Source organism: Cydia amplana, chromosome 18, assembly GCF_948474715.1.
Source record: "Cydia amplana chromosome 18, ilCydAmpl1.1, whole genome shotgun sequence".
Taxonomy (NCBI): domain Eukaryota; kingdom Metazoa; phylum Arthropoda; class Insecta; order Lepidoptera; family Tortricidae; genus Cydia; species Cydia amplana.
In genome coordinates, this window is record NC_086086.1 from 12,918,839 (window position 1) to 12,945,075 (window position 26,237).

At 41.8% G+C, this 26,237-nt stretch overlaps 1 protein-coding gene across 2 annotated transcripts in view; it reads left to right on the forward strand.

Annotated features, from left to right (window-relative positions):
* The window catches only part of LOC134656346 (dynein heavy chain, cytoplasmic), a 100,165-nt gene that overhangs the window by 16,734 nt on the left and 57,194 nt on the right, over positions 1 to 26,237 (forward strand). For both annotated transcript variants that reach the window (XM_063511864.1, XM_063511865.1), the window contains exons 18-42: positions 289 to 468; positions 2,940 to 3,083; positions 4,279 to 4,424; positions 5,310 to 5,459; positions 5,845 to 5,937; positions 6,511 to 6,725; positions 7,597 to 7,723; positions 7,984 to 8,086; positions 8,331 to 8,553; positions 8,985 to 9,132; positions 9,491 to 9,596; positions 10,028 to 10,237; positions 11,571 to 11,717; positions 12,210 to 12,382; positions 13,303 to 13,470; positions 14,278 to 14,443; positions 17,995 to 18,180; positions 19,135 to 19,317; positions 20,784 to 20,906; positions 22,228 to 22,387; positions 22,974 to 23,107; positions 23,594 to 23,717; positions 24,366 to 24,606; positions 25,024 to 25,138; positions 25,794 to 25,989. In XM_063511864.1, the coding sequence (XP_063367934.1) occupies positions 289 to 468; positions 2,940 to 3,083; positions 4,279 to 4,424; positions 5,310 to 5,459; positions 5,845 to 5,937; positions 6,511 to 6,725; positions 7,597 to 7,723; positions 7,984 to 8,086; positions 8,331 to 8,553; positions 8,985 to 9,132; positions 9,491 to 9,596; positions 10,028 to 10,237; positions 11,571 to 11,717; positions 12,210 to 12,382; positions 13,303 to 13,470; positions 14,278 to 14,443; positions 17,995 to 18,180; positions 19,135 to 19,317; positions 20,784 to 20,906; positions 22,228 to 22,387; positions 22,974 to 23,107; positions 23,594 to 23,717; positions 24,366 to 24,606; positions 25,024 to 25,138; positions 25,794 to 25,989 (3,961 nt within the window). The remainder of the gene's footprint in view (positions 1 to 288; positions 469 to 2,939; positions 3,084 to 4,278; positions 4,425 to 5,309; positions 5,460 to 5,844; positions 5,938 to 6,510; positions 6,726 to 7,596; positions 7,724 to 7,983; positions 8,087 to 8,330; positions 8,554 to 8,984; positions 9,133 to 9,490; positions 9,597 to 10,027; positions 10,238 to 11,570; positions 11,718 to 12,209; positions 12,383 to 13,302; positions 13,471 to 14,277; positions 14,444 to 17,994; positions 18,181 to 19,134; positions 19,318 to 20,783; positions 20,907 to 22,227; positions 22,388 to 22,973; positions 23,108 to 23,593; positions 23,718 to 24,365; positions 24,607 to 25,023; positions 25,139 to 25,793; positions 25,990 to 26,237) is intronic.

Sequence of the window (26,237 nt, forward strand, 5' to 3'; positions counted from 1 at the left end):
TTTTAAAGTATTAATTTGGAACGAACGTCACTTGAGCAATTTTAAACATAGATAATAAAGTCGTGGTTGGTTTACACAGTTGCCTTACGCCTTGTTTTTTATATGGCTGATTAAAAATGTTTGGACCTCGAAAAGTTATGGAATCTGTACGCATCATTGTTATCCCGAAAATCGACCCTGAAATGGTTCTAATTTTTTAATGATCGTATACCATACCTCATTTGTAATATAATAGTCACCTTAATCGGATTTTTATGATAAATTAATTCGTTATTAACTACTGTGTAGGTTGAAGACCTCCTGGCGGTTGAAGAGCAGATCTCCGTAGACGCACGTTCGCTGGAGACGTGCCCGTACTCGGCGCAGAGCCTCGCCGAGATCCTGGGGCGCCTGCAGCGCGCCATCGATGACCTGTCGCTGCGCCAGTACAGCAACTTGCACCTGTGGGTGCAGCGCTTGGACGAGGAGGTAAATTTTTTCGAACTTTGAGTGCATTTTTATGAAAATTTCGGTCAGGGACACCTTTCTTACAACCGTAAATATCGCCTAAATTTGGAGATACTTCCATAAAAAATGTTCAAAGAAATGAAGCGGTATAAAGCTGATAATATCTGGGTGACCGAGATTCGTTCGGAAAACATGAATTTGCTAGGTATTTTCACTCCGTGTACAGCGTGGCGAAGCCAAAGTTGGAGGTAAGCGCCGCAATAGTGGCAGCGGGCACTGAGAACAGCGCGGCGCGGGTTCAGGTTGACAGACTAGATTTACAGGACGTGCAGCGAGCCCTTCAAAAACTTAAGCCAAAAAAATCTTCTGGTCCGGATGGTATTCCCTCGTACGTATTTAGGGACTGTAGAATGGTGCTGGCGGAGCCGCTATTGCACATTTTCAACCTCTGTCTTAAGCTAGAAGTATTCCCAGAAATTTGGAAAATTACTCGAGTGATACCGGTACCGAAAGGTGGATCGGGAGATAAGGCAGAGGATTATAGACCCGTGGCGGTTCTGTCAACACCGGCAAAGGTTTTTGAATCGGCTATTCACAAACGAGTATATGAGCAGGTGAGCGCGCAGCTCGCGGATGCGCAACACGGGTTTCGTCCGACACGAAGTACGGCCAGCAATCTTCTGAGTCACGTAGCGCAGATTATACCTATAGTAGATAGTGGGGGTCAAGCCGATACTGCTTACTTTGACTTCAAAAAAGCTTTCGATCTCGTCGATAACGATGTGTTGTTGTCGAGGTTGGCAGGCGTCGGTTTTACCCCCCACTTACTTGGTTTTTTTGCAGACTATATGAGGGACAGACAGCAATATGTAGAATATGAAGGGCACAGATCGAAACCTTATTTTACTAGATCAGGCGTAAGTCAGGGTAGCAATTTAGGGCCTCTCGAATTTTTATTAATGATAAACGACTTACCTAAAACGGTAAAAGATGCTAAGTGTTTATTATTCGCAGATGACCTTAAGTTGTCCCTGGCGGTAAATACTGGTGATGACTGTAAAACGTTGCAGGCGGATATCGACAGAGTCGTACAGTGGAGCAAGAAAAATCTTCTACAGTTCAATACCAAAAAATGTATGACTATCTCTTTCTCTCGGGCGCGTACTCCCATTCAAAATAGTTATAAGGTAGATGGAGATTTGATGGTTAGAGTCTCAGAAGTAAGGGATCTAGGAGTCACTTTTAACACTGAGTTAACGTTTCGAAATCACATTGTGAATATTTGTAAAAAAGCATTCAGGAATCTAGGTTTTGTACTAAGGACGGCTAATGGATTCACAAATATGAAGGCTATAACATCTTTGTATAATGCGTTGGTTAGAAGCCAGCTAGAATACAATGCTGAAATATGGGCTCCACACGAAGCAAAGTATATTTTTATGTTAGAGCGGATACAGAATAAGTTTATTAGGTATATGTATATGAGACAATACGGCGTCTATCCGTTTTATCCGCTGATGTATCCGACATTGTTTATTTTAGGCATGGTCGGATACAATCAGCTGAAAGTCAGAAGGGAGCTAGCACTCGTTACATACATCTTTAAGCTGCTTAGGGGAAAAATATACAATGCGGATATATTGGGGTCGGTGGGTATTTGTGTTCCGCGCGCTTGCGTGGCGCGCCGTCAGCCCGGGCTACTGGCCGTGCCGCGCGCGCGCACCAAGCTGCTGCGCGAGGCGCCGATGACGCGCGCCGTGCGCACCCTGAACCTAATAGCCTCGCATATAGACCTATTTTCATGTACTACGAGTGAATTCACTAAAGTAGCTTTAATAACTCTTTGTTATATTGAATAGGTAAAAATATGATTTGTTAGATATAGGTACTTGTGTATTTGTATGTAATATTTTGCTACATTATCGCATTGGGTGCAACCTGTAATGATAATTGTATGTGTGTAAATAAATAAAATAAAATAAAAAAAACATATAAAAACTCAAAAATGCGCGTTTTCCCAGAGATAAGACCTAGCTAGATCGATTTTTCGCACCCAAAACCCCCCGTATAGCAAATTTCATCGAAATCGTTAGAGCCGTTTTCGAGATCCCCGAAATATGTATATATATAAATAAATAAATAAACAAGAATTGCTCGTTTAAAGGTATTAGATTTACCTAGTGGTAGATTACTTTATTGTACAAAAACAGGTGCACATGAAATTCACATAAATTTAGGTACAAAGGCGAACTTATCCCTATAAGGGATCTCTTCCAGCTAACCTTAGAGTTAATGAGTGGAAAATCGAATTAGATAGACAAACTTACTTAACGTACAATAATATTTGAAATAGCTATTAGTATTAATCCATTGTTCATATTTAATTACACAAACGGGTCTAACGCGATATAATTTCATAATTAATTTGTGTAATTAAATATGTGTACAAAACGCGAGAGTTTAAAGTGTTATAATCCATAATTGTATGTCAGGTGGAGAAGAGCCTAGCGGCTCGGCTGCAGGCCGGCGTGGAGGCGTGGACGGCGGCGCTGCTGGGCAAGAGCAGCGAGCTGGACCTGTCCATGGACACCTACTCGCCCGCCGAGCCCACGCACAAACCCGGCGGGGAGCCGCAGGTATAGTTTGTAGCTTTCTAGTAGACCCCGAAGGCTTATCCTATTGTCTATTGTTCAGTAAAACCGCACGTGCTACTTACCTGCAAAAAAGGGTCCTAATTATTATATTTGGCACCTGAGCGCGGGCTAGTCCGACGCTCAAAAAACCAGTGTAGGTGCGCTCTCCGATAACGCGCCTTTGTTACGCATCTCGATGACACATTTTAGAATGGTTCTGTAGCGTTCGACTCGCCGGCACTCAGTAACCGAAGTACCGATTTTTTATGCAGGTGGTTGTGGCACGTGGCACGAGCGGTTTTTCTTAACAATAGACAATAGGATTAGCCTTCGGGGTCTATTAGAAAGCTACAAACTATATGTAACATGTTACAGCTTACACACCGCTACCGTGTTCAACATTAGGGCTCATATACAGGGTGTAATCTAAAACGTGATACAAGATAATCAAACCTGAATCTTTTCATGATTTTGAACAACTTTTACTATGGGGTCAACTTTGTAAATTAACAATAAAAAAAATCTTTGCCATACATTTTTGTCTACCTCTCCTTGACCATTTCTATGGAACAGCTCAATTTTTTTTTAATATTACGAAATTGACCCCATAGTAAAAGTTATTCAAAATCATGAAAAGATTCAGGTTTGATTATCTTGTATCACGTTTTAGATTACACCCTGTAGACGGCGCGCGAACTCGTATACCTACGATTTTAGTTACATTGCGGACCATTGAAGTTACATCAATTCAGCCGACTGAACAAATAACGCAATGTAATGAAACTCGCATGCGAGTTCTCGCACCGTCTAAATGAGCTCTTAGTGATGTAACACGCAGGCATGCTGACCTAAAATGACCTATAACATTCATGGTCACGGTTCACCGAACGATCCTGCGCGTTACTATCATGGCACACGGACATTGCATCCGCCTCGCGCCCGATTGAGGCGTGCTGGATGATTCGGTGGATATCCAAATTCCAAGTCGAGAAGTAGCTACGTGGACCTATTAAGACCTTAATAACTTCTCGTCGGATCGTGGATCTTCGTACAGTCGCCACGCCATCAGATATTATCGGAGCGGTCAAGGCGCTCATAAATATCTGAACACGCGTCTATTGTCAAGGCGTCGTATCTGATGGCGACTGTACGATGAAATTATTAAAAAAAATGCTGATGGAACCTGTTTGATTTAAAGATCGCGCGTGTGGTGCACGAGGTCCGCATCACGAACCAGCAGATGTACCTGTTCCCGTCGCTGGAGGAGGCGCGCTTCCAGCTCATGCGCCAGATGTTCGCGTGGCAGGCCGTCGTCACCAGCCAGCACCGCTTGCAGAGCACCAGGTCTTTATAAAAAAAGCGGCCAAGTGCGAGTCGGACTCGCGTTCCATGGGTTCCGTACATTAAGTCCGACTCACGCTTGACTACACATTTCTAACAGGTTTTCCTGTCATCTATAGGTAAAGAACTATTTTGTGTATTTTTTTCAACATTTTAGACCCAATAGCTTCAAAGATAAAGGGTGGAATGGTCGGACAGACAGACGCACGTGTGATCCTAAGGGTTCCGTACATTAAGTCGGACTCACGCTTGACTGCACATTTCTAATAGGTTTTCCTGTCATCTATAGGTATAGAACTATTATGTGTATTTTTTTCAAAATTTTAGACCCAATAGTTACACAGATAAAGGGGTGAGTGGTCGGACAGACAGACGCACGTGTGTTCCTATAAGGGTTCCGTTTTTTCTTTTTGAGGCACAACCCTAAAAATATCAATATCCTCATTCTCGAAAACAATCGGGATTACCTGTCTCATGTTACTAGCCGCCCTCGCTTTTCCTCGGCCGCTTAAATCACAGCGATACGTGATTTCGCAGTTTTTGGTGCTATATTGATCCTGACCTTAGTTTTTAGTTATTAAACAGATTTTATATAATTTCTCACGGATTATGATTCGGCGACTGGTCTGACCTAGTGGTAGTGACCCTGCCTGTGAAGCCGCGGTCCTGGGTTCGAATGCCGGTAAGAGTATTTATTTGTGTGATGAGCACAGATATTTGTTCCTGAGTCTTGGGTGTCTTCTATGTATTTGTATATTATATATATCGTTGTCTGAGTACCCACAACACAAGCCTTCTTGAGCTTACTGTGGGACTTAGTCAATCTGTGTAAGAAGGTCCGATAATATTTATTATTTATTTATTAAATGCTTTTGTTTTTCTCTATAGATACCAAGTTGGCGTAGCTCGGGCCCAAACTGCGACGTACAGAAACTTGCTCACTAAGCTACCGGGCGCGGCGGCCCCGCTCGAAAATGCCTATGACGCCATTGAGCAGAAGATATCGCAGGTCCGCGAATACGTCGACGAGTGGCTGCGGTAAGTCCGACTTTATAGCCTCATGTTTAAGGCTTATTTCCGTTTACATCCTACCGAAAGAACTTATATACTATAACCGTGAAAATCGAAGTTCGCAAATTGCGGGCATCTTTCTCTGTCACTCTAATTACGCCTTCATCGGAGTAAAAAAGAAAGATCTCCGCAATTTGAGAATTTCGGTTTTCGCGGTTGGCCCTCTATTTTTGATTTGGGTTCTTTTACGGCCTGACCCAGTGGGGTATTGAGAATATATATTGAATTATGTTTATGTGAGTAACTTGATTGCTAAGTTACGCTACGTTACGTAAACATATAAAGACGCTCGGTGACATATATTACCTCACAGCGACATGGACAATGGTCTCACATTGACATTCGTTTACAGTTACCAAGCCCTGTGGGACTTGCAACCCGAAACGTTGTACGGTCGCCTTGGTGAAGACATCACTTTGTGGATCAAATGCCTGAATGATATCAAGTAAGTATCTTCTTCTGTCTAGCGTTATCCCAGCACTTGCCAGGGTCCGCTTTTCTACTTGCATTTCTCCATTTTGCGCTTTAAGTATGTTTATACATGAGAATTTTCATGGCAGGTGGTTAAAGTTGAAATTCATGTTTTTTTCCGGTTATAACTCGAAAACCGTGCAACTTTTGCTGAGGTCATGTTAGGCTGGTTAGGTTCCTCTTGAGTTGAACTACCTCCGGTGTCACTGTGACGTGATAGTTCTGGGACAACCTGTATATTTACTACCGCGTTCAATAGGGAGGAGTTTCTCAATTGATGTTACCTGATTTTTCTCTGACTGTTAGATTGATTTGAGAAATTTCTTTTTTGTATCCCAGTCGGTCGCTTCCAATCTCTCTGATCCAGATCTGTTTGATTTAGGGACTTTGTAAACACTTTAGGCACACTTTTATACCTATTTACATCGATCGATCGATAGTGATAGTAGTGTTACTAATGGACGACATACTTGATTACAAAAAACTCCATACTTACGTACAATCTGTCATAGAATTCCTACGATTTCTCATAACACACTTTCTTCAGGAAATCCCGCACGACCTTCGACACGTCCGACACCCGTCGCGAGTACGGCCCCGTAGTGATCGACTTTGCGCGCGTGCAGAGCAAAGTCGCTCTAAAATACGACGCGTGGCACAAGGAGGTGCTCGGCAAGTTCGGCGCTCTGCTCGGTGGCGAGATGGTGCACTTCCACGGGCAGCTCGCCAAGTCGCGCTCGCAGCTAGAACAGCAGACTATCGGTGAGACTACATTAACTGTTCACTACACACTTTGGAGAAAGGTTTAGTAACTTGTGGTGGTGGAAGTACGAAGAAGCAGAAGGAGGTGCTCGGCAAGTTCGGCGCTCTGCTCGGCGGCGAGATGGTGCACTTCCACGGGCAGCTGGCCAAGTCGCGCTCGCAGCTAGAACAGCAGACTATCGGTGAGACTACATTAACTGTTCACTACACACTTTGGAGAAAGGTTTAGTAACTTGTGGTGGTGGAAGTACGAAGAAGCAGGAAGGGTGCTCGGCATGTCGCGCTCGCAGCTAGAACAGCAGACTATCGGTGAGACTACATTAACTGTTCACTACACACTTTGGAGAAAGGTTTAGTAACTTGTGGTGGTGGAAGTACGAAGAAGCAGGAAGGGTGCTCGGCATGTCGCGCTCGCAGCTAGAACAGCAGACTATCGGTGAGACTACATTAACTGTTCACTACACACTTTAGAGAAAGGTTTAGTAACTTGTGGTGGTGGAAGTACGAAGAAGCAGGAAGGGTAAACTGATAAGTATAGGCGCTTTGGGTAAAGGTTTCCGAGTGAAATGTTGCAGTTTTTGTGAATGCAACAGTGAGAAAAATATAAACAAGCTAATTTAGAGGGTTTTTAAAATGTTTATACATTGATCATAAGCTCACCTGTCATTTGGAACCATTTCAAACGTTTGCGCGCTAGACCTGTGTTTGTATGAGACATGCTTTACGCCTGCTAAGGTCACCATGTGCGATTGGCTATTCTGAATGAGCAACAAAATATGTTGTCAATTTTAATATGTGAATTGAATTATGGGTTAATACTCAGTTTTAAGTCACGTTTTTCTTAAACCACACCATAAAAATGTATTTACAGAGGCAGCCTCCACCAGCGATGCGGTATCCCTGATTACATACGTGCAACAGCTCAAGAGGGAGGTGCTTGCTTGGGAGAAACAAGTCGACATATACAGAGAGGCGCAGCGCATCTTGGAGCGGCAAAGGTATGTTTTAAAATTACTAAATTGTCAGGGGTTGAAGTAGTTAAGTTTATAAACTGAAATAAGTGTCCTAAGGGAAATAAATCATGACCAAAGCCATTAGATACCGAATCCGGGTCCAAACCGCCGTCTACAGCATTCGCGTTTAACGTCAATTGGTCACATTTTCTATCGTATATTTTTTCTTCGGTTAATAATTTGTGTAGTATAATAACGACTTGTTCTAAGTTTAATAGCTAAAATGTAACACTTATCTGTTTTAGATTCCAGTTCCCAGCGCAATGGCTGCATGTTGATAACATTGAAGGAGAATGGAGCGCGTTCAATGAAATTATGCGTAGAAAGGACTCGTCTATTCAGACTCAAGTAAGCTAAATTCACTTTAATTTTTCGAGTGGTAAAATCCATGAAATAATTCGTTCTTACCTGTATTATATCTCCGATATAGGTCTAGTTTTGGGTGGGGCCCTTGATCAATACTTGCTAAAATTAGTTTCGTTTAGCGATCGAATCGGAGACAATCGGAGAGAATCGGTGGGAATATTAACTCCCACCTACTCGTATATCTGGTACCTTCTGGTCCTAATCATTATTCTAATTCTATCAACAGGTCGCGTCTCTCCAACAAAAGATCGTAGCCGAAGACAAAGCAGTCGAGACTCGTACTCTAGAGTTCCTCACCGAGTGGGAGCGAAGCAAGCCTACCGACGGCTCGACTCGGCCCGAAGACGCGCTCGCAAGACTCCAAGCTATGGAAGCGCGGTACACCAAGCTGAAGGACGAGAGGGACAACGTGGCTAAGGCCAAGGAGGCTTTAGAGCTGCATGATACAGGTAAAATTAACCACAAATGTAAATTAGTGTAACGGCTCGGCCACGACATTGAGCGACTTGCGACGGCGGCAGCGACAACCATAGTTGAGAACGAAAGGTCCGATCGCTGTCTCGCTCCTATGATTATCGCTGCCGCCGTCTCAAGTCGCGCAATATCGTGGCCGAGTTGTAAGTCTCCAGGCTATGTAGGCGAGGAAGATTAAACTTTGTTATTCATTTTTGATGAATGATGGGAGTCGTTTTTAAGGTTTTTGGGTGCATATAAAAATATACTATGCCTTCAATAATCGCAAGCATTTTAGATTCTAATAGCAGTAACTACTTAGATCCTCACTCTAAATGACTTAAGACGCATTCGGAACATTAACTCTTACTCATAGTTCAAAATGGCGGCTACTTTTTCAAACTCTAATCTTGGATTCGCTTCACAGGAAGCTCAGTGAACAACGAGCGAATGACAGTGGCGTTGGAGGAGTTGCAAGACCTGCGCGGCGTGTGGGCCTCGCTCAGCAAGATCTGGACTCAGATCGACGACATCCGCGAGAAACCGTGGCTGTCGGTACAGCCTAGGAAACTTAGGTATTTTTTTTTTCGGTGGAATTTTTTTAAAGTCCGCCTGATAATAAGCAGTTAACTCGCAACACCAGTCCACCCAAGTCCTTTTTAACTCATTTGTCTATCACTATATACGTGGGTGTTTCACTTGCACTGTTTTTTCCAAATATAACTGAATACGTAATAGATTTTTCTTCTTTGCAAAAAGGTCAGCCATTTTTGCAGCCCATGAAGTAGTAAAATCATCGACCCCTTCTTGATTTGAAATTTATAATGTAAAACATGAACATACCTTAATATATCTTGCATCCTGATCACGCCAGTTTCGAAAATAAAATATTTTTTAATATTCTAACTAAATATTATATTGTGTATGTTTTAGGCAACAGCTGGAAGCCATGCTTAACGAGCTCAAAGAACTGCCAGCGCGTCTGCGCATGTACGACAGCTACGAATACGTTCGCAAACTGCTGCACTCTTACACCAAGGTACAGTATTTCTGTTAAAATCACTTGATTTCCATACAAACATATAGATTGCTAACTGGATTAGCAATACATTTATACCCCTGGAAATAAGGCTCTAAACGATGAAAAATATATACTTCCCGACTTCCAATAAAGCCGAAAATTTCGTTGTGTATTAGTTGCCTGTGGTAAGAAAAGTACAGTCGGCGATAAAAGCTTGTAGGTACCAAAAATGAATTTTTTGCTAAAAACTTATTTATTTCGATTTTTGCCGAGTTACTTATCATTTCAACATCCTGAGCAACCATATAAATTATAAATACTTGGCTGACCTCCTCGTAATCGGCAGGAACCATCGGCGTTTATTTCTCTTCTAAAGTCTTTAGGTCGCTGAGCTAGAATAGCTTGTATTTACTTTTAATACATATATCTAACTCCCAATATCTTTCAAGGTCAACATGTTGATAGTCGAGCTGAAATCAGACGCCCTAAAAGAGCGTCACTGGCGCCAACTGTGCCGCGCGCTGAGAGTGGACTGGTCACTGTCAGAACTGACCCTGGGACAAGTGTGGGACGCGGACCTCCTGCACAACGAGCACACCGTCAAGGACGTCGTGTCCGTCGCTCAGGGGGAGATGGCTCTCGAGGAGTTCCTCAAGCAGGTAAAGTACAATATTCTCCTAAAACCCAAAATTTGCCACTGAAATTTAAACCTACAGTGCAGGGAATAGAGTTGGTTTTTATTTGTTTGAAAGTATAACGAAACAAAAGAAATGAAACTGTGTTCCAATTGAATATGGTTTAAATTTCATCGAACTGAAGAAGTACTATAGGGCCTTGGATCCTTGGACCTTAGGCCTTGGACCTTGGGCCTTAGGAGCCTATATCAGGCATTTTCAAGTTAAGTCCCTACAGTTAATCGCACCAAGCGATCACTTATACAGTATACACTTATCAATGGCAGACGCAGAGCTTAGCGTAACCACATATCAGTAAAATAGTCCTAATATAATAAGCGCTTACTCGATGTCGTTTAGCAATTTTCCAGGCCGCACTAATCTACTGCGTCTACGCGCAAAATCCAAATATTTTCCAATTAATCCTTCTATGAGGATTCTTTTGAAGACGAGTCACATTTTCCGATAGTCCAATCTAATTTGTACCTTAAATCTTAAGTACTAAAGGTTGAAATTCTAATAGCGCGTATGTGGTCGATAAAGCGTACTATGCCTGGAAACAAGTTAAAAGCGGTATAGTTACCCTGTCTGTTGGATTGACAGATCAGTGGCAGTCACAATTTCTAGCCATACCCCTGATCTAAACATGTAGTTCCCTAGAATATTACGCGAAACTCTGCGTAGGGGACGTACCACAATCCATCACAATCTGAGGGTCCAAATTTTGTTATCTAACCTATCTCTATCACTCTTGCATATTCGAGCGATAAAGAGGCAGATAGCCGATTTTCGATTAAGGCACAGTATGTATAAGTTAATCTATGGTTTACGATGGGTGCTAGTGCCGCACTCTGGCGGCAGAACATTGCAGTAATACCCTCTATTATATTCAAACTACTTTTACTATGGGACCAACCTTAACCTCTTGAATGCCGGAACGTGGATCCGCGCAGTAAGTATTGAATTCTAATTAATTAATAATTAGAATTCAATACCTACTATCGTGGATCCGCGTTCCGGCATTCGAGCGGTTAAAACGAATAGATAGATAGATAGATGATTTATTTCATGAAAGACAATTACATAATAAGTTTGCATTGATGTCAAAAATATAAGAATTTCTATCATGATCGTCAAAATAAAAATAAAAAATAAAAATGAAAATAATAACAATACTAATGAAATAAAATTATAGCTCCAATAAGGATTGTCAACACAATTAGAATAAGAGTAAGTAGGTAAATACGTACAAATCCAAAATATAAAAAAAAATTCGTATATAAAAATCATTAACTGGGAACATGTTGTCTTCATTCAGGTCCGCGAGTCCTGGCAGAGCTACGAGTTGGACTTGATCAACTACCAGAACAAGTGCAAGATCATCCGCGGCTGGGACGACTTGTTCAACAAAGTCAAGGAGCACATCAACAGCGTCGCTGCTATGAAACTGTCGCCTTATTATAAGGTACGTTAGCGTTCCATTTTGTGTAGCATAAAAAAGGCACATATTACGTTTACACACGTATCTGAGCTATTAGCTTCTATGAAACTGTCGCCTTATTATAAGGTACGTTATGGGTCAATTTTGTGTAGCATAAAAAAGGGATATAATACACTTTTTTCTGAGCTATTAGTTAAGTGTCGACCACCTCACATGTTGTAGTGGTAATGGCATTTCTAGATATTTGGTAGCGATATTTCTACCAACGCGAAATGCCACGAACATCTACGGCCACTACTACAAAAATGTGGTTTAGCCCGTGATTTAGAATAAAGGCTCAAATAGTGACCCGTGTTCACGTTTTGTAAAAATGGTTTGATTAAAGATAGTTATCAAGCATTCTTTATCCGATAATATCGAAATTTCCTCACACAGTAAACACTATTGTTAAACCGTATTGGTGTGGCACAAAAATTTGGTTCATGTACTTACTGGGTTTTATTTTGGCGTGTTAAGGTATTCGAAGAAGAGGCCCTCACTTGGGAAGAGAAACTCAACCGTATCAATGCCTTATTCGACGTATGGATCGACGTGCAACGTCGCTGGGTGTACCTCGAAGGCATCTTTAGTGGCTCGGCCGACATCAAGACATTGTTACCCGTCGAGACTAGCCGCTTCCAAAGCATCAGGTACGTTTGAATTGCGACTTTACCAAATTTACTTTAAGGTTCAGATTGTTATTGAGAGACAGGCTAAACCGCATGAACGAGCTGTTCGCAAGGTGTGCCTCGAAGGCATTGTTAAAGGTTCGGTAGAAATTAAGTTGTGTTCGGTTACCCATTTACACTAGCCGCTTTCAGAGCATCTTAATACGTTTAAATTGCGAATTTACCACAAATAGGCGTACCTTGAGTGAGACTAAGAAAGAGTACATTATGAATGTGTGTAAAACAGGCGTGGCTCACTCCACGATTTCGTCACGTCGCTACAAGTACATGCGGCCCACACCAATTTGGGTGTCTAGCCATAGTAGTTGCCACGCACCGCTACGGAACGGACGCCTGCTCGCGCTTGCGCCACCTAGCGGTCATATCTGTCGTAATAGACGCGTTTTGTTAGAGAGTGAATCTTCTGTACAGTCAGCCAAGAAAGTGGTCTACCACTTTTCGACTCTATCATCTGGTTGATAGAGTCGAAAAGTGGTAGACCACTTTCTTGGCTGACCGTACCTATACTTCGTTTTTTTTAGCATTAGAAATTTGGTAAACAATCTTGATGTGTCTTTTAATTGAAAAACACATTTTAAAAATATGTTACGGTAAATATGTAACAATTATGAATCTAATACGATCTTTTATGGTCTTCTGCTTTCATAAGTAATAGTTATTGATTTTTAAAAAGTGTTTTTCAATTTAAAGACATGTCAATATCGCTTACCTTCTTTCAAGTTCTTTCTAATGCTAAAAAAGACGAACTATAGTACTAATATTTATTATGTGGTAAATGTTAAGGTGCGTACAGAATGTTCTGGATCTGGCGAATGCGAAAGTTGCGAACGGCTGAGTACAAGCTTTTTTAGAAGGTGTATTAAATGTTTATTTTGTTTCAGTTCCGAGTTCCTCGGGCTGATGAAGAAAGTTAGCAAGTCGCCGATGGTGATGGACGTGCTGAACATACCGGGCGTGCAGCGCTCGCTCGAACGACTGGCTGACTTACTGGGCAAGATCCAGAAAGCGCTTGGAGAGTACCTTGAGAGAGAGAGAAGCAGCTTCCCCAGGTAAACCTGCCTTAAATAAAAAGTAACTTTCTCAAAGACACCGGTATTCTAATTAACTCCATTTTGGAGATAATCATTTTCTTTTCTTATAAGGCCCCTACGTGCGTGTACACGTGCCTTAGGGCCTGTTAACGTGACTAGTGTTTAGTACGAGTTCATACATTTGCTACTAAACTTTTCACAGATCACAGTTCTCAATTGTTTGGTTGAGTTAAATGTAATGCCCGTGTTACAACAACGTTATATGCAACATTTAATAACACTTAATTACATTAACATTTAATTACTTAAAAAAATACAATACAATACAAATACTCTTTATAAAAGAAAACAATATAAAAATAACAGAAACACAAGCAGAGGTAAACAACAGGCGGTAAAATATGATATGATATGATATGATTTATTTATCTCACAATATACAATTTAACTTAAAATTACACATGGTAGATAGTCAGGGATTTATATTGTGATTGTCAGTTTTTTTACATTACGAAATAATTGAATAAGTATGAAGAATAACAGTCACAATCAAAATTTCATTCAAAATTTACGTATTAAGTTACAAATCGTATGTCAGCAGTTTCACAATAAATTAAAAACAAATATTTAAAAAATAAATTCACCAGGAATGGATCGTTATTAAGCTTTAAAATAAATAAACAAAATTAAGCATTTACGTCACAGAAATTAAGGTCACAATGAGAGGATCGTCAATACAAAGGGGACGAGTCGTAAATACTTTCCCTCCCCGTTATCACTTAGAAATATGTCTTTAGCTATTTACAAACAACATTATTAATCCAGATTCTATTTCGTGGGAGACGAGGACCTGCTAGAAATAATCGGCAACAGCAAGAACATCGCCCGCCTCCAGAAGCACTTCAAGAAGATGTTCGCCGGCGTCGCCGCCATTATCCTGAACGAGGACAACACGGTCATTAACGGCATCGCGTCGCGCGAGGGCGAAGAGGTCAGTCGAAGCTTCCTTTACAGTCGCCATCAGATATATCGGAGCGGCCAAGGTGTTCACAACATCTGAACACGCGCTCTAACGCCCTGACAATAATAATCGGCAACAGCAAGAACATCGAGGACAACACGGTCATTAACGGCAACGCGTCGCGCGAGGGCGAAGAGGTCAGTCGACGCTTCCTTTAGAGTCGCCGTCAGATATATCGGAGCGGCCAAGGTGTTCACAATATCTGAACACGCGCTCTAACGCCCTGACAATAATAATCGGCAACAGCAAGAACATCGAGGACAACACGGTCAATAACGGCATCGCGTCGCGCGAGGGCGAAGAGGTCAGTCGAACCTTCCTTTACAGTCGCCATCAGATATATCGGAGCGGCCAAGGTGTTCACAATATCTGAACCCGCGCTCTAACGCCCTGACAATAATAATCGGCAACAGCAAGAACATCGAGGACAACACGGTCATTAACGGCAACGCGTCGCGCGAGGGCGAAGAGGTCAGTCGACGCTTCCTTTAGAGTCGCCGTCAGATATATCGGAGCGGCCAAGGTGTTCACAATATCTGAACACGCGCTCTAACGCCCTGACAATAATAATCGGCAACAGCAAGAACATCGAGGACAACACGGTCATTAACGGCAACGCGTCGCGCGAGGGCGAAGAGGTCAGTCGAAGCTTCCTTTACAGTCGCCATCAGATATATCGGAGCGGCCAAGGTGTTCACAATATCTGAACATGCGCTCTAACGCCCAGACAATAATAATCGGCAACAGCAAGAACATCGAGGACAACACGGTCATTAACGGCAACGCGTCGCGCGAGGGCGAAGAGGTCAGTCGAAGCTTCCTTTACAGTCGCCATCAGATATATCGGAGCGGCCAAGGTGTTCACAATATCTGAACCCGCGCTCTAACGCCCTGACAATAATAATCGGCAACAGCAAGAACATAGCCCGCCTCCAGAAGCACTTCAAGAAGATGTTCGCCGGCGTCGCCGCCATTATCCTGAACGAGGACAACACGGTCATTAACGGCATCGCGTCGCGCGAGGGCGAAGAGGTCAGTCGAAGCTTCCTTTACAGTCGCCATCAGATATATCGGAGCAGCCAAGGTGTTCACAATATCTGAACCCGCGCTCTAACGCCCTGACAATAATAATCGGCAACAGCAAGAACATCGAGGACAACACGGTCATTAACGGCAACGCGTCGCGCGAGGGCGAAGAGGTCAGTCGACGCTTCCTTTAGAGTCGCCGTCAGATATATCGGAGCGGCCAAGGTGTTCACAATATCTGAACACGCGCTCTAACGCCCAGACAATAATAATCGGCAACAGCAAGAACATCGAGGACAACACGGTCATTAACGGCAACGCGTCGCGCGAGGGCGAAGAGGTCAGTCGACGCTTCCTTTAGAGTCGCCGTCAGATATATCGGAGCGGCCAAGGTGTTCACAATATCTGAACACGCGCTCTAACGCCCTGACAATAATAATCGGCAACAGCAAGAACATCGAGGACAACACGGTCATTAACGGCAACGCGTCGCGCGAGGGCGAAGAGGTCAGTCGAAGCTTCCTTTACAGTCGCCATCAGATATATCGGAGCGGCCAAGGTGTTCACAATATCTGAACACGCGCTCTAACGCCCAGACAATAATAATCGGCAACAGCAAGAACATCGAGGACAACACGGTCATTAACGGCAACGCGTCGCGCGAGGGCGAAGAGGTCAGTCGAAGCTTCCTTTACAGTCGCCATCAGATATATCGGAGCGGCCAAGGTGTTCACAATATCTGAACCCGCGCTCTAACGCCCTGACAATAATAATCGGCAACAGCAAGAACATAGCCCGCCTCCAGAAGCACTTCAAGAAGATGTTCGCCGGCGTCGCCGCCATTATCCTGAACGAGGACAACACGGTCATTAACGGCATCGCGTCGCGCGAGGGCGAAGAGGTCAGTCGAAGCTTCCTTTACCATAGTAGGAGGATGCAATCAGGGCTCGGAACCGGTATTAATACCTGTTAATATCGTTTTAAAACCGTTATATTAATTCGTTCATTAAAAAACCGGTTAATTGATGGAACGCGAACTAAAAAAATACGTTCTCTCTCCTAACCGGTAAGAACAGGGAACGGAATTTTATGGTTCGCGGGGAACGATATAATACCGGTTACTCTTGACTTTCGGAGGCTCTCGGTTAAACTCGTTGTCATATGTTTAAGAGATAGCAATACTTACCCGTTCTATCTCGCTTCGATATTTAAAATTTAATCGGTTAATTTCGTTCCACAAAAACAGTTCTTTAACTGGTAACCGCAAACGGAAACGAAATCCTTTTCGTTCCCGGGTGAATGAACGAAACCGGTTTGAAAAATAAAACGGTTTCCGAGCCTTGGATGAAACTGCTTTCCCAAATGTCTCCAAAAAACGTGTTTGTACGGGCCACATAGTAGACAATGCCGTGAAATGTTCCAATAGCGGATATGGATCGATTGGAACCGAAACTATGTGACAAAATGTAGTGACGCCGCAAAAAGTGGCCCCAAAGACAAGGGTACTACTACAAAGTCTTAAGTTCATCTATCTAAGTCTTTTTCGTTTGATTATTTCAAGATTTTCAAGAGATGAGAGGAATTTCGAATTTTCACTTTGGTTGTAGCATAGCATACATTCATGCCTACAATAGGGATGATGACACATGTTGAATTTTATAACAAAATCTAGTAAAATAGATAGCAAACGAGCAATTTATCACAATAATGTGGCTATTAAAATAAAATATTGAAAAATTACAAAAATACAGGACCTGAAAGTTTCAAAATTTAAGTTTTTTTTAACTTCCAAAAACGATAAAAGTAAGGGTACCATTCGATTCCTTACATTTCATCCAAAAAAATATTGTATAGCAACTATATACATAAACGCAATATTTCACCGACAAAAACGCAATTTTCTTGTTTTGTCCATACTACAAGATGGGCGATGACGTCACGGCCTCTGGCCGATTTGTATAGGGCGTTTCGCGAGTGAAGTGCGACTGTCGGCCTTTGACTACAATTTCTGACTTTTGTGTTACTTTAATGCAATGGGTCACATATAGACATTTGATACTAAAAACAAACCCGATCGATTGATACCATAAAAAAAATTAGTCATGTAGCCTATTGTAGTGCATAATTATTTTCCTTCGTATTTCCACGGAAACGTACGAACTTGTCAACGTGTTTAGCTATTTCAGTCAGTCTCGGTACAAAAAGTACTGAGGTTGACTGAAGTAGCATGACAAACACGAGCGTTTCCGAGAAAGTACGATGGAAAACAATTACGCACTACATCTGTACATGTACTGATGACAAGTTTAATTTGACATGAAATATTCCGTATTTGACACAACATTTATTTATTTATTTAATCTTTATCGCACATCTGAAAATACAAACGTACAAAAGGCGGACTTAATGCTACAATGCATTCTCTACCAGTCAACCTTCGGGCAAACTTGTAGGCGGTGCAACATCATGTTGTAATTACAAACATTCGTTTTCAGGTGTACTTCCTATCGCCAGTCTCCACCGTAGAGAACCCTAAGATCAACTCGTGGTTGTCTATGGTCGAGCGTGAGATGCGCGTGACCTTGGCGTGCAGGCTCAAGGATGCTGTTGGTGACGTCAAACAGTTTAAAGATGGAAACGTGGACCCTCAGAAGTTTATTGATTGGTGCGACAAATATCAGGTGTGTTTTTAAATTGAACCTGAAGATTTTACGGCGAATGTGCAAAGTTTTCTTTACGCAAAAAAAATGAAATTTTGCAAAGAAAACGAAATTTTTCGTTTCTAAAATGGAACCTTCCTCTAGACAATTCCGAGACCTTTTCCATCTTGTTTGGAATCGATGTGTCCCTGGACTTATTTGAAGATAAAAATGTCGTAACAAGAACATTGGATTCATGCAGTCTTTTTCCGAAATCTCATTACAGCATGCTTCAGCTTCAGCGCATATCACCTTATTGATAGCAGTGTTGCCTAATATACTAAAGTCTAAGCGTACTTATTGATAGACAACAAAATGACAACATTGATGTTGTAACTAAAAAAAATACAAAATACCACGGTAGAATATCTCAATGATATGGGGCATTATCTATAAAAAGGGACCTTATTGTCGGTGGCGCTTACGCCGCACAGCGTCAGGCGGCATTGTATTTGTATCGGAGCATCGTTAATAATGGCGTAAGCGCCATCGACCATAACGTCCCTTTTCACATATACATTTGTAAAATTTAATTTCAATAAATATCAATTTGTAATAGAGTAGGAATAGGAATAAGTAATTTAAGCATGCAACACACATGACATTTTAAATATTTGCATGCCTTTGTGACAAAACATGTGTAGTTCTTTTTTAAATTTGCATGACCTTTTGTACCATAAATCAATTTTTTTAACAAGCAGATACGTCTGCGAGCGATATTCCAAATTTTATATAAAAGGAAAAAATGGAAAAAGTTACGCTTCCGGCAGGACTTGAACCCGCATCCTCCACAATCCGTGTGTTGCTCTTAACCAATTGAGCTACGGAAGCCTACCAAATCACAAATCTTTCCATTCCTTCCTTTATGCATACACGCCTTTGGGGTGGCGTCTTTTGTACCATGTTTTAGCAAATATCTGATTCTGATTCTTTCAGGCCCAAATCGTAGTGCTGGCCGCCCAAATCCTGTGGTCCGAGGACGTGGACGCGGCCCTGTCCTCGGGCGGCGGCGACGGTCTCAAGAAGGTGCTCACACACGTGGAGAACATGCTCAACATCCTGGCAGACTCCGTGCTGCAGGAGCAGCCTCCGCTCAGGAGGAGGAAACTGGAACACCTGGTGAGTTTACACAGAAACTAGCGACCCGCCCCGGCTACGCACGGGTTAACAAATTATACATTAACCTTCCTTTAGCTTAGCATCACTCTATCTATAAAAAAAAACAGAGAAACTTTTTTTTTGGGGACATTTTGCATTGTTTTGTATGGTTTGTTACTTTGTTTGCGTGTAGTACACAACTAAACGGGTACCTAATTTATAATTGAGTAACCTATAATTTATTGTAATAGTCCACCTAGTAACTTATGAAACTTTAGGCCTATTCTTGGTCATTTTTGTAACTTATTTGTAAAAGGTTGTTTGTTTTCTAAATAAATTAAAAAAAAAACCTCATCATAATCCGTTGCGTAGTTTTGTAGATCTAAGCATACATAGGAACAGACAGACAGCGGGAAGCGACTTTGTTTTATACTATGTAGTGATGGTTAACGTTGAAACCTTTAATCTTGCCACTGATAAAAAATTCATCTGTCATTAAATGTTACTGGATGAAGCACTCGGCCACTGTAGGATCTCGTAGGATATCTCAAAGCGTGGTATGGGCATGTAATGAGGAAGGATGAATGCCATATAGCCAAAAGAATGTTAGGGATGAATGTTGGACGGAGAGCGGATGGTAGACCCAGAAAACGATGGATGGATTGTGTGAAATAGGATATGAGAAAGAAAGGATTGAGTGATGAGCTGACGCAAGATAAGAGGAGAATGGACGAGAAAAACATATTGTGCCGACCCTATATAATGGGATAAGGGCAGGAAGATCTAAAGCATTTACCAGCCAGCCCTTTTCTATATTCGTACGTAGGTATACTATACTTGAACTATCGCTATCATCATCATCATCATTTTAGCCTTCGGTCGCCCACTGCTTAGCATAGGCCTCTCTTCTTGTACGCCACTTGTCCCGGTCCTGTGCTAGTTTCATCCAAAAGTGCCCTATACCTTACTACCTTGCTATATCGCTATACCTTATACACCGTGTTTTTTTTTTATTTCCGTTAATTTCAAGGATGCATTCCTGAGCTTAAATCAAGTAACTTTCTCAAAGACACCGATATTCTAATTAACTCCATTTCGGAGATAATCAATAATTTATTTTTTTGCTATAAGGCCTCTACAAGCGTGTACACTTGCCTTAGGGCCGGTTTTCATATTGATTAGTGTTTAGAATGAGTTCATACATTTGCTACTAAACTTAAGTACAATCTCGGTCGATCGAAATGACATTGATATGTCACAGATTTCAATTGTTTGGTTGAGTTCAATGTAATGCCCGTGTTGCAACAACGCTATATGCTACATTTAATTAGTTTTTAAACATATTTTTTTTTGTAAAAAAAGCAAAAAAAAAATATTTTTTTGAGAATTAACTATGCCATTTAGTTCTCTTAAACGTACTTAACCATGCCCCGAAGTTAACGGAATTCAATAAAAACACGGTGTATATATGGTTGTTTTCGTTTTAGATAAACGAGTTCGTCCACAAGCGAACAGTGACGCGTCGGCTGATCGCCTCCGACGTGAACAGCGCGCGCTCCTTCGAGTGGCTCTGCGAGATGCGCTTCTACTTCGACCCTAGGAATAATGACGTAAGTGCACCAAAATATAACGCTTGTAGATCTTACACACATTGCAATAAGGTTTCTTCTCATTATTCCGTCTTAAAAACTAGTGTCCACGCCAATTCCTGGGATTAGTTGCCAAGCGGACCCCAAGCTCCCATGAGCCGTGGCAAAATGCCGGGACAACGCGAGGAAGATGATGATTCCGTCTCAAGCTCATACTCTTGGGCGTTTTTTTTTAAGTTGTCCCCTATACTTTTTGTTTTCAAATTTGGAATTTTTTATGTTATTTCTACTCAGAATCACGAGCTCTTTCTATTCTAATAGGAGAAAAAAGGTGTCCCAAAATTTCCATACATTTTTCGATCTTTCCATTCCGCGACCGCCATACAAAGTCTATGAAAAATGGTGACTGAATGGAAATAAAAACCTTAGGACACTTTTTTTCTCCTATTAGGATAGAAAGAGCTCGTGATTCTGAGTAGAAATAACATAAAAAATCCCAAATTTGAAAAAAAAGTGTAGGGGACAACTTTAAAAAAAAAAACGCCCTCTTACATCAAAAAGGTGAGCTTGATTTTCCATAAGCGCAGACTAAAAAACTCTTTTTCTCAAAAATGGACGGCAAAGTCGACGTTACCGGTTAAAAAATAGGTCGCGAAGTGCGTAGTTTATGGTCATTCAAAAAATTAAAAAGTTAAAAACATTGCAGTCTCGATTTCGGGACTGCAATGTCGCATACAAATTCCATTATTTAACGAGTTCCAAACTTTTTAAAACTTCAAATGGCCATATCAAATGAAGGCATAGGTCCCTTAAACAGCCAAACAGATGATCAGCACTTATTATTATAAAGCCTATAACAGACTATCGCAACGCACCGCGACCTTGGAGCGTCGCACCCATAAGTGAGAGCGAGAAACAGATATCTCTTTCTCGCTCTCACTTATGGGTGCAACGCTCCAAGGTCGCGGTGCGGTGCGATAGTCTGTTACAGGCTTAATGTTGGTACCGCGACTATTTAGGTGTCTCAAATAGGTTGGCGTAGTTTCAGCAGAAAAATACACTTCTTTTTTTTTAAAGGCGGCAAGCTAATTTTTTAAATGGTTGTATTTTTTTCTGTGAAAATTAATGGAAAATTAGAACGTTGCTTCTGTAAGTTCTGTAAAATATTTCTATTTCTTGCACCATTTTTGAGAAAAGCACTATATATGACTCGGCTGGAAGGCTACTTGCTGGCTTCGGATTCAATTAAACGGACTCCCAAGGTCGTCCGTTTAAAACGAATCCTCAGCCTGCAAGTAGCTACTTCCGAACCTCGACAATAATGTACTATTAAATTAACCAGGTCCTTCAACAATTGACGATCCACATGGCGAACGCCAAATTCCTGTACGGTTTCGAGTACCTCGGCGTGCAGGACCGGCTCGTGCAGACCCCGCTGACTGACCGCTGCTATCTGACCATGACGCAGGCTCTGGAGGCCCGGCTCGGAGGCTCACCGTTCGGTAAGATGTAATTTAATATTTAACCTGTCGAATCCCACGATATGACGTCACCATAAGCGTTCTGGCTCATATATGAGCCGTGGGTGCTGACAGATTAATATAACAATTATAGACTCTATATACAGTGTAAAAAGGTTTAAAATGGTTAATCCATTTGGTTAAAAGTATCGAAGTAAATAACGATGTAGTGACGAAAATTGAGTAACGTATCCTCTATAAAAAAACCTTTTGCTCAAACTTATGTAAGACGTTATAAGAATGATCGTTAACTAATAAAACGGTTTAGCGGTAAGATTTTCCAATCACTCCCGAATATCGGTTAATTCCGAAAATCTCTCAAGAGTATCATATCATAATCAATTTTTTTGAAGTGTCGACTGAATTACCAAGCTTTCGGAGGTGATTCTGAATGAACCTAAGGGTGGTATTCCACCTACCCAATTTCTTTGTCTAATGTGTATTGCGTCTCACATCTTGCTTAATGAGAGAGTGCGATACAATGATATTGGACAAAGAAATTGAATATTAGGTGGAATACCACCCTAAGACATCTTACTCAATACATTAACTTCGTGTCATTTTCCAGGGCCTGCCGGTACTGGCAAGACCGAATCAGTAAAGGCTCTCGGCAACCAGCTCGGTCGCTTCGTGCTGGTCTTCAACTGCGACGAGACCTTCGACTTCCAGGCCATGGGCCGTATCTTCGTCGGTCTGTGCCAGGTAAAGAACACTGCAGTTATTCTTAATACATATTTACATTAACGCCCAACGTGGCATAAGTCGTACTTAAAAAGTGTTCTTATTTTTTGCAAAGGGTTAGTTTAGCCAAGTACTAAAATATTCTCGCGGGCAGTTAGCGATCTTTTCATAAATGTTTCGTAAGTCATAGCCGCTCATAGATTTAATGAACATTTCTCTTACCAAATCTAATATGTGCGCGATTTTAATCAAATGAATTATGCTTATGTGTTTTGTTGCTAGGCAACTATTTGTCACTAAAAAATTGAGCACATATCATCTTTGGAAAACGCAACGACGATAAAGAGAAACACCGTTCGATTAACCTCTCAACTCTCTACACTCCGAAATGTCCTTAAAACCGCGCGTGGTATGCAGACGTAACTTTCTGGCGACGCAATATCAATAGACAGCAATTCTCCTCAAAATTGAATGATGAATGAATGAATGATTGAAAATTTTGAAAAGGTCGGTGCCTGGGGCTGCTTCGACGAGTTCAATCGTCTGGAGGAGAGGATGCTGTCGGCCGTGTCGCAGCAGGTGCAGACCATACAGGAGGCGCTCAAGAGCCACCAGGAGGGCGACAATACTGGTGCGTTACTATTTGATCCATTCTGACCTTAGTTACCAATGACGTAAAGTTACTTTTGCCGTGAAATCTTCGGAACCTGTGCACTGTGAGATTATATATTTGATAAATATAACTGATTATTTCAGACTCTGAAATAAGACTTCTGAAAGAAACAGTTGAATACACATAGTACACACATACACATAGTACACTCACGCGCGCGCACACACACACTCACTCACACACACACACACACACACACACACACACACACACACACACACACACACACACACACACGGTACTACACTACAGTTGATTCAGAGTATATGGTAGTCAAACGGTTTCTTACGCTCTATGTACATACAAGAAGGATTCGTCTAAACTAGAGCAGTAGTCTGTATTGTGTATATAGACTTTTTCTATATCTTCTTTATTATTAGGTCTACTTGTACTATTTGTTCGTAAGGCGTCGTGGGTTCAGCTTCTTCTCTCACTCAATAAGCTACGCTACTCAATCGAACGAGCTTCCAAGTTACTACTCCGTTTTCAAAATGCTATTTATGAATTAAATCTACAAGTAATTTTTTATTGTAATGTTTTCCCGATATTTTTTTGTATATCTGATTATCACTTTATATACTATAACCTTATGTCTTATCATTCCAGCCAAGTCCATAACCGTGGAGCTGGTCGGCAAACAAGTCCGCGTCAGCCAAGACATGGCCATATTCATAACCATGAACCCTGGATACGCGGGCCGCTCCAACCTTCCTGACAACTTGAAGAAACTGTTCCGCAGTTTGGCCATGACCACGCCGGACAGACAGCTGATCGCTGAAGTCATGTTGTTCAGTCAGGGCTTCAGGACTGCTGAGAAGCTGGCTTGCAAGATTGTGCCGTTCTTCAAGTAAGTTCTAATCTAGTCTCATTTGACGTCTGGACTAATAGGTAGTGACCCTGCCTATGAAGCCGAAGTTCAAATTCAAATCTTGCTCTCTTGAACCCGGGTTCAAATCCTGGTAAGGATTTATCTAAAAGATATTCGGCGAACAGTTTTCATAATAATTGTTACTCACAATGTTCGCATCTCATGCCGAGTATTCGGCGCTTCGGCCGAGAGAGGGGCCGAATATTCGGCATTAGGCCAAAAGCACTATTCGGGGCATCTCTACTAATAATGTCATAATATAATATTTATTTATTTATTTTTATTTATTTGACATGAGGGAAAAGCGTGTATACCATATTGTATCTCCTAAATTATGACTTTGTAGAATATACAGAATACCTAGCAAAAATGTCTAATTGATAAATATTTCCCCAGGCTCTGCGACGAACAACTGTCGAACCAATCCCACTACGACTTTGGTCTGCGAGCTCTGAAATCGGTACTCGTCTCAGCCGGTAACGTCAAGCGAGACCGCATTCAGAAGATCAAAGTAAGTTCCAATTATAGTTTTACAGAAACTTTATACATACTCAGCTTTGAATATCTATTGTTACTGAAAAGAACGAAAAAATAACAATACGAGACTATCACGCCCGTCGATGCTTTTCATTGCATTTTTCTGCATGGTTTAAATGTAAAATAGCCACCAGCACACAGTGCAACAGAGGATTTCAACCTATTTTGCGTTCATTCCTGCTTGTCGGTGACCCATTGAAATTTCGAGGCGTAAAAAATCAAAAAAACGTGTGTTGTTTCAATGGGGTTGGCAACTGTTAAAGGTTTGGATAGATGGCGCCATCATAGCTTGTCCCTTTTTCTAGAGATTTGGCTTAAAGGGCTGGCACACACAAATTTAACACAGTTCTTGGGATTGACAGGGCAAGCTATGATGGCGCCATCTGCTAAATACTTCGACCGGCCAACCCCTTTTTTTAAAAAAAGGGGCTTACTCATGGCTTCAGACTAGCCGAGGCGAAGACGTGGCCTACGATGGAGCGAGCCTGCCCAGAAAGTGCCTGTTCACCCTTGATTTGAAGGTTGCCGGGTTATATGAGCTCGGAAATATAGACGCCGGCAAGGAATTACCTTATTAGGGTTATTTTTCGTGTTTCTCAGTCGTTTGTTAAACTCACATCCATTCGCAGGAGAACCTAATCGAGCGCGGCACCGAAGTGCCCGACGAGGCGTCGATCGCGGAGTCTCTTCCCGAACAGGACATCCTCATCCAATCCGTGTGCGAGACCATGGTGCCCAAGCTGGTGGCCGAAGACATACCGCTACTGTTCTCGCTGCTCAACGATGTGTTCCCTAATGTTGGATACACCAGGGCTGAGATGACTGGTAAATGGGTTTTACCTTATAAGTTTCTGAAAAAAAAAAGTTTTGTTTAAAATTATGTTTAGTATCTGGAATGATTTATACCAAACAACAGCTTTCTGGCACTAATGGTTAACTTTTCAAGTACGGGATTCACGTTAGTAGGTTTTGAACTCTTAGTTAAATGAAATAGAATTCAAAATCTACTGCACAGATGCACGTTCGGGTATAGAAAGGCAATAAGCTAAGCCACAAGAGGACAGACAGACAGA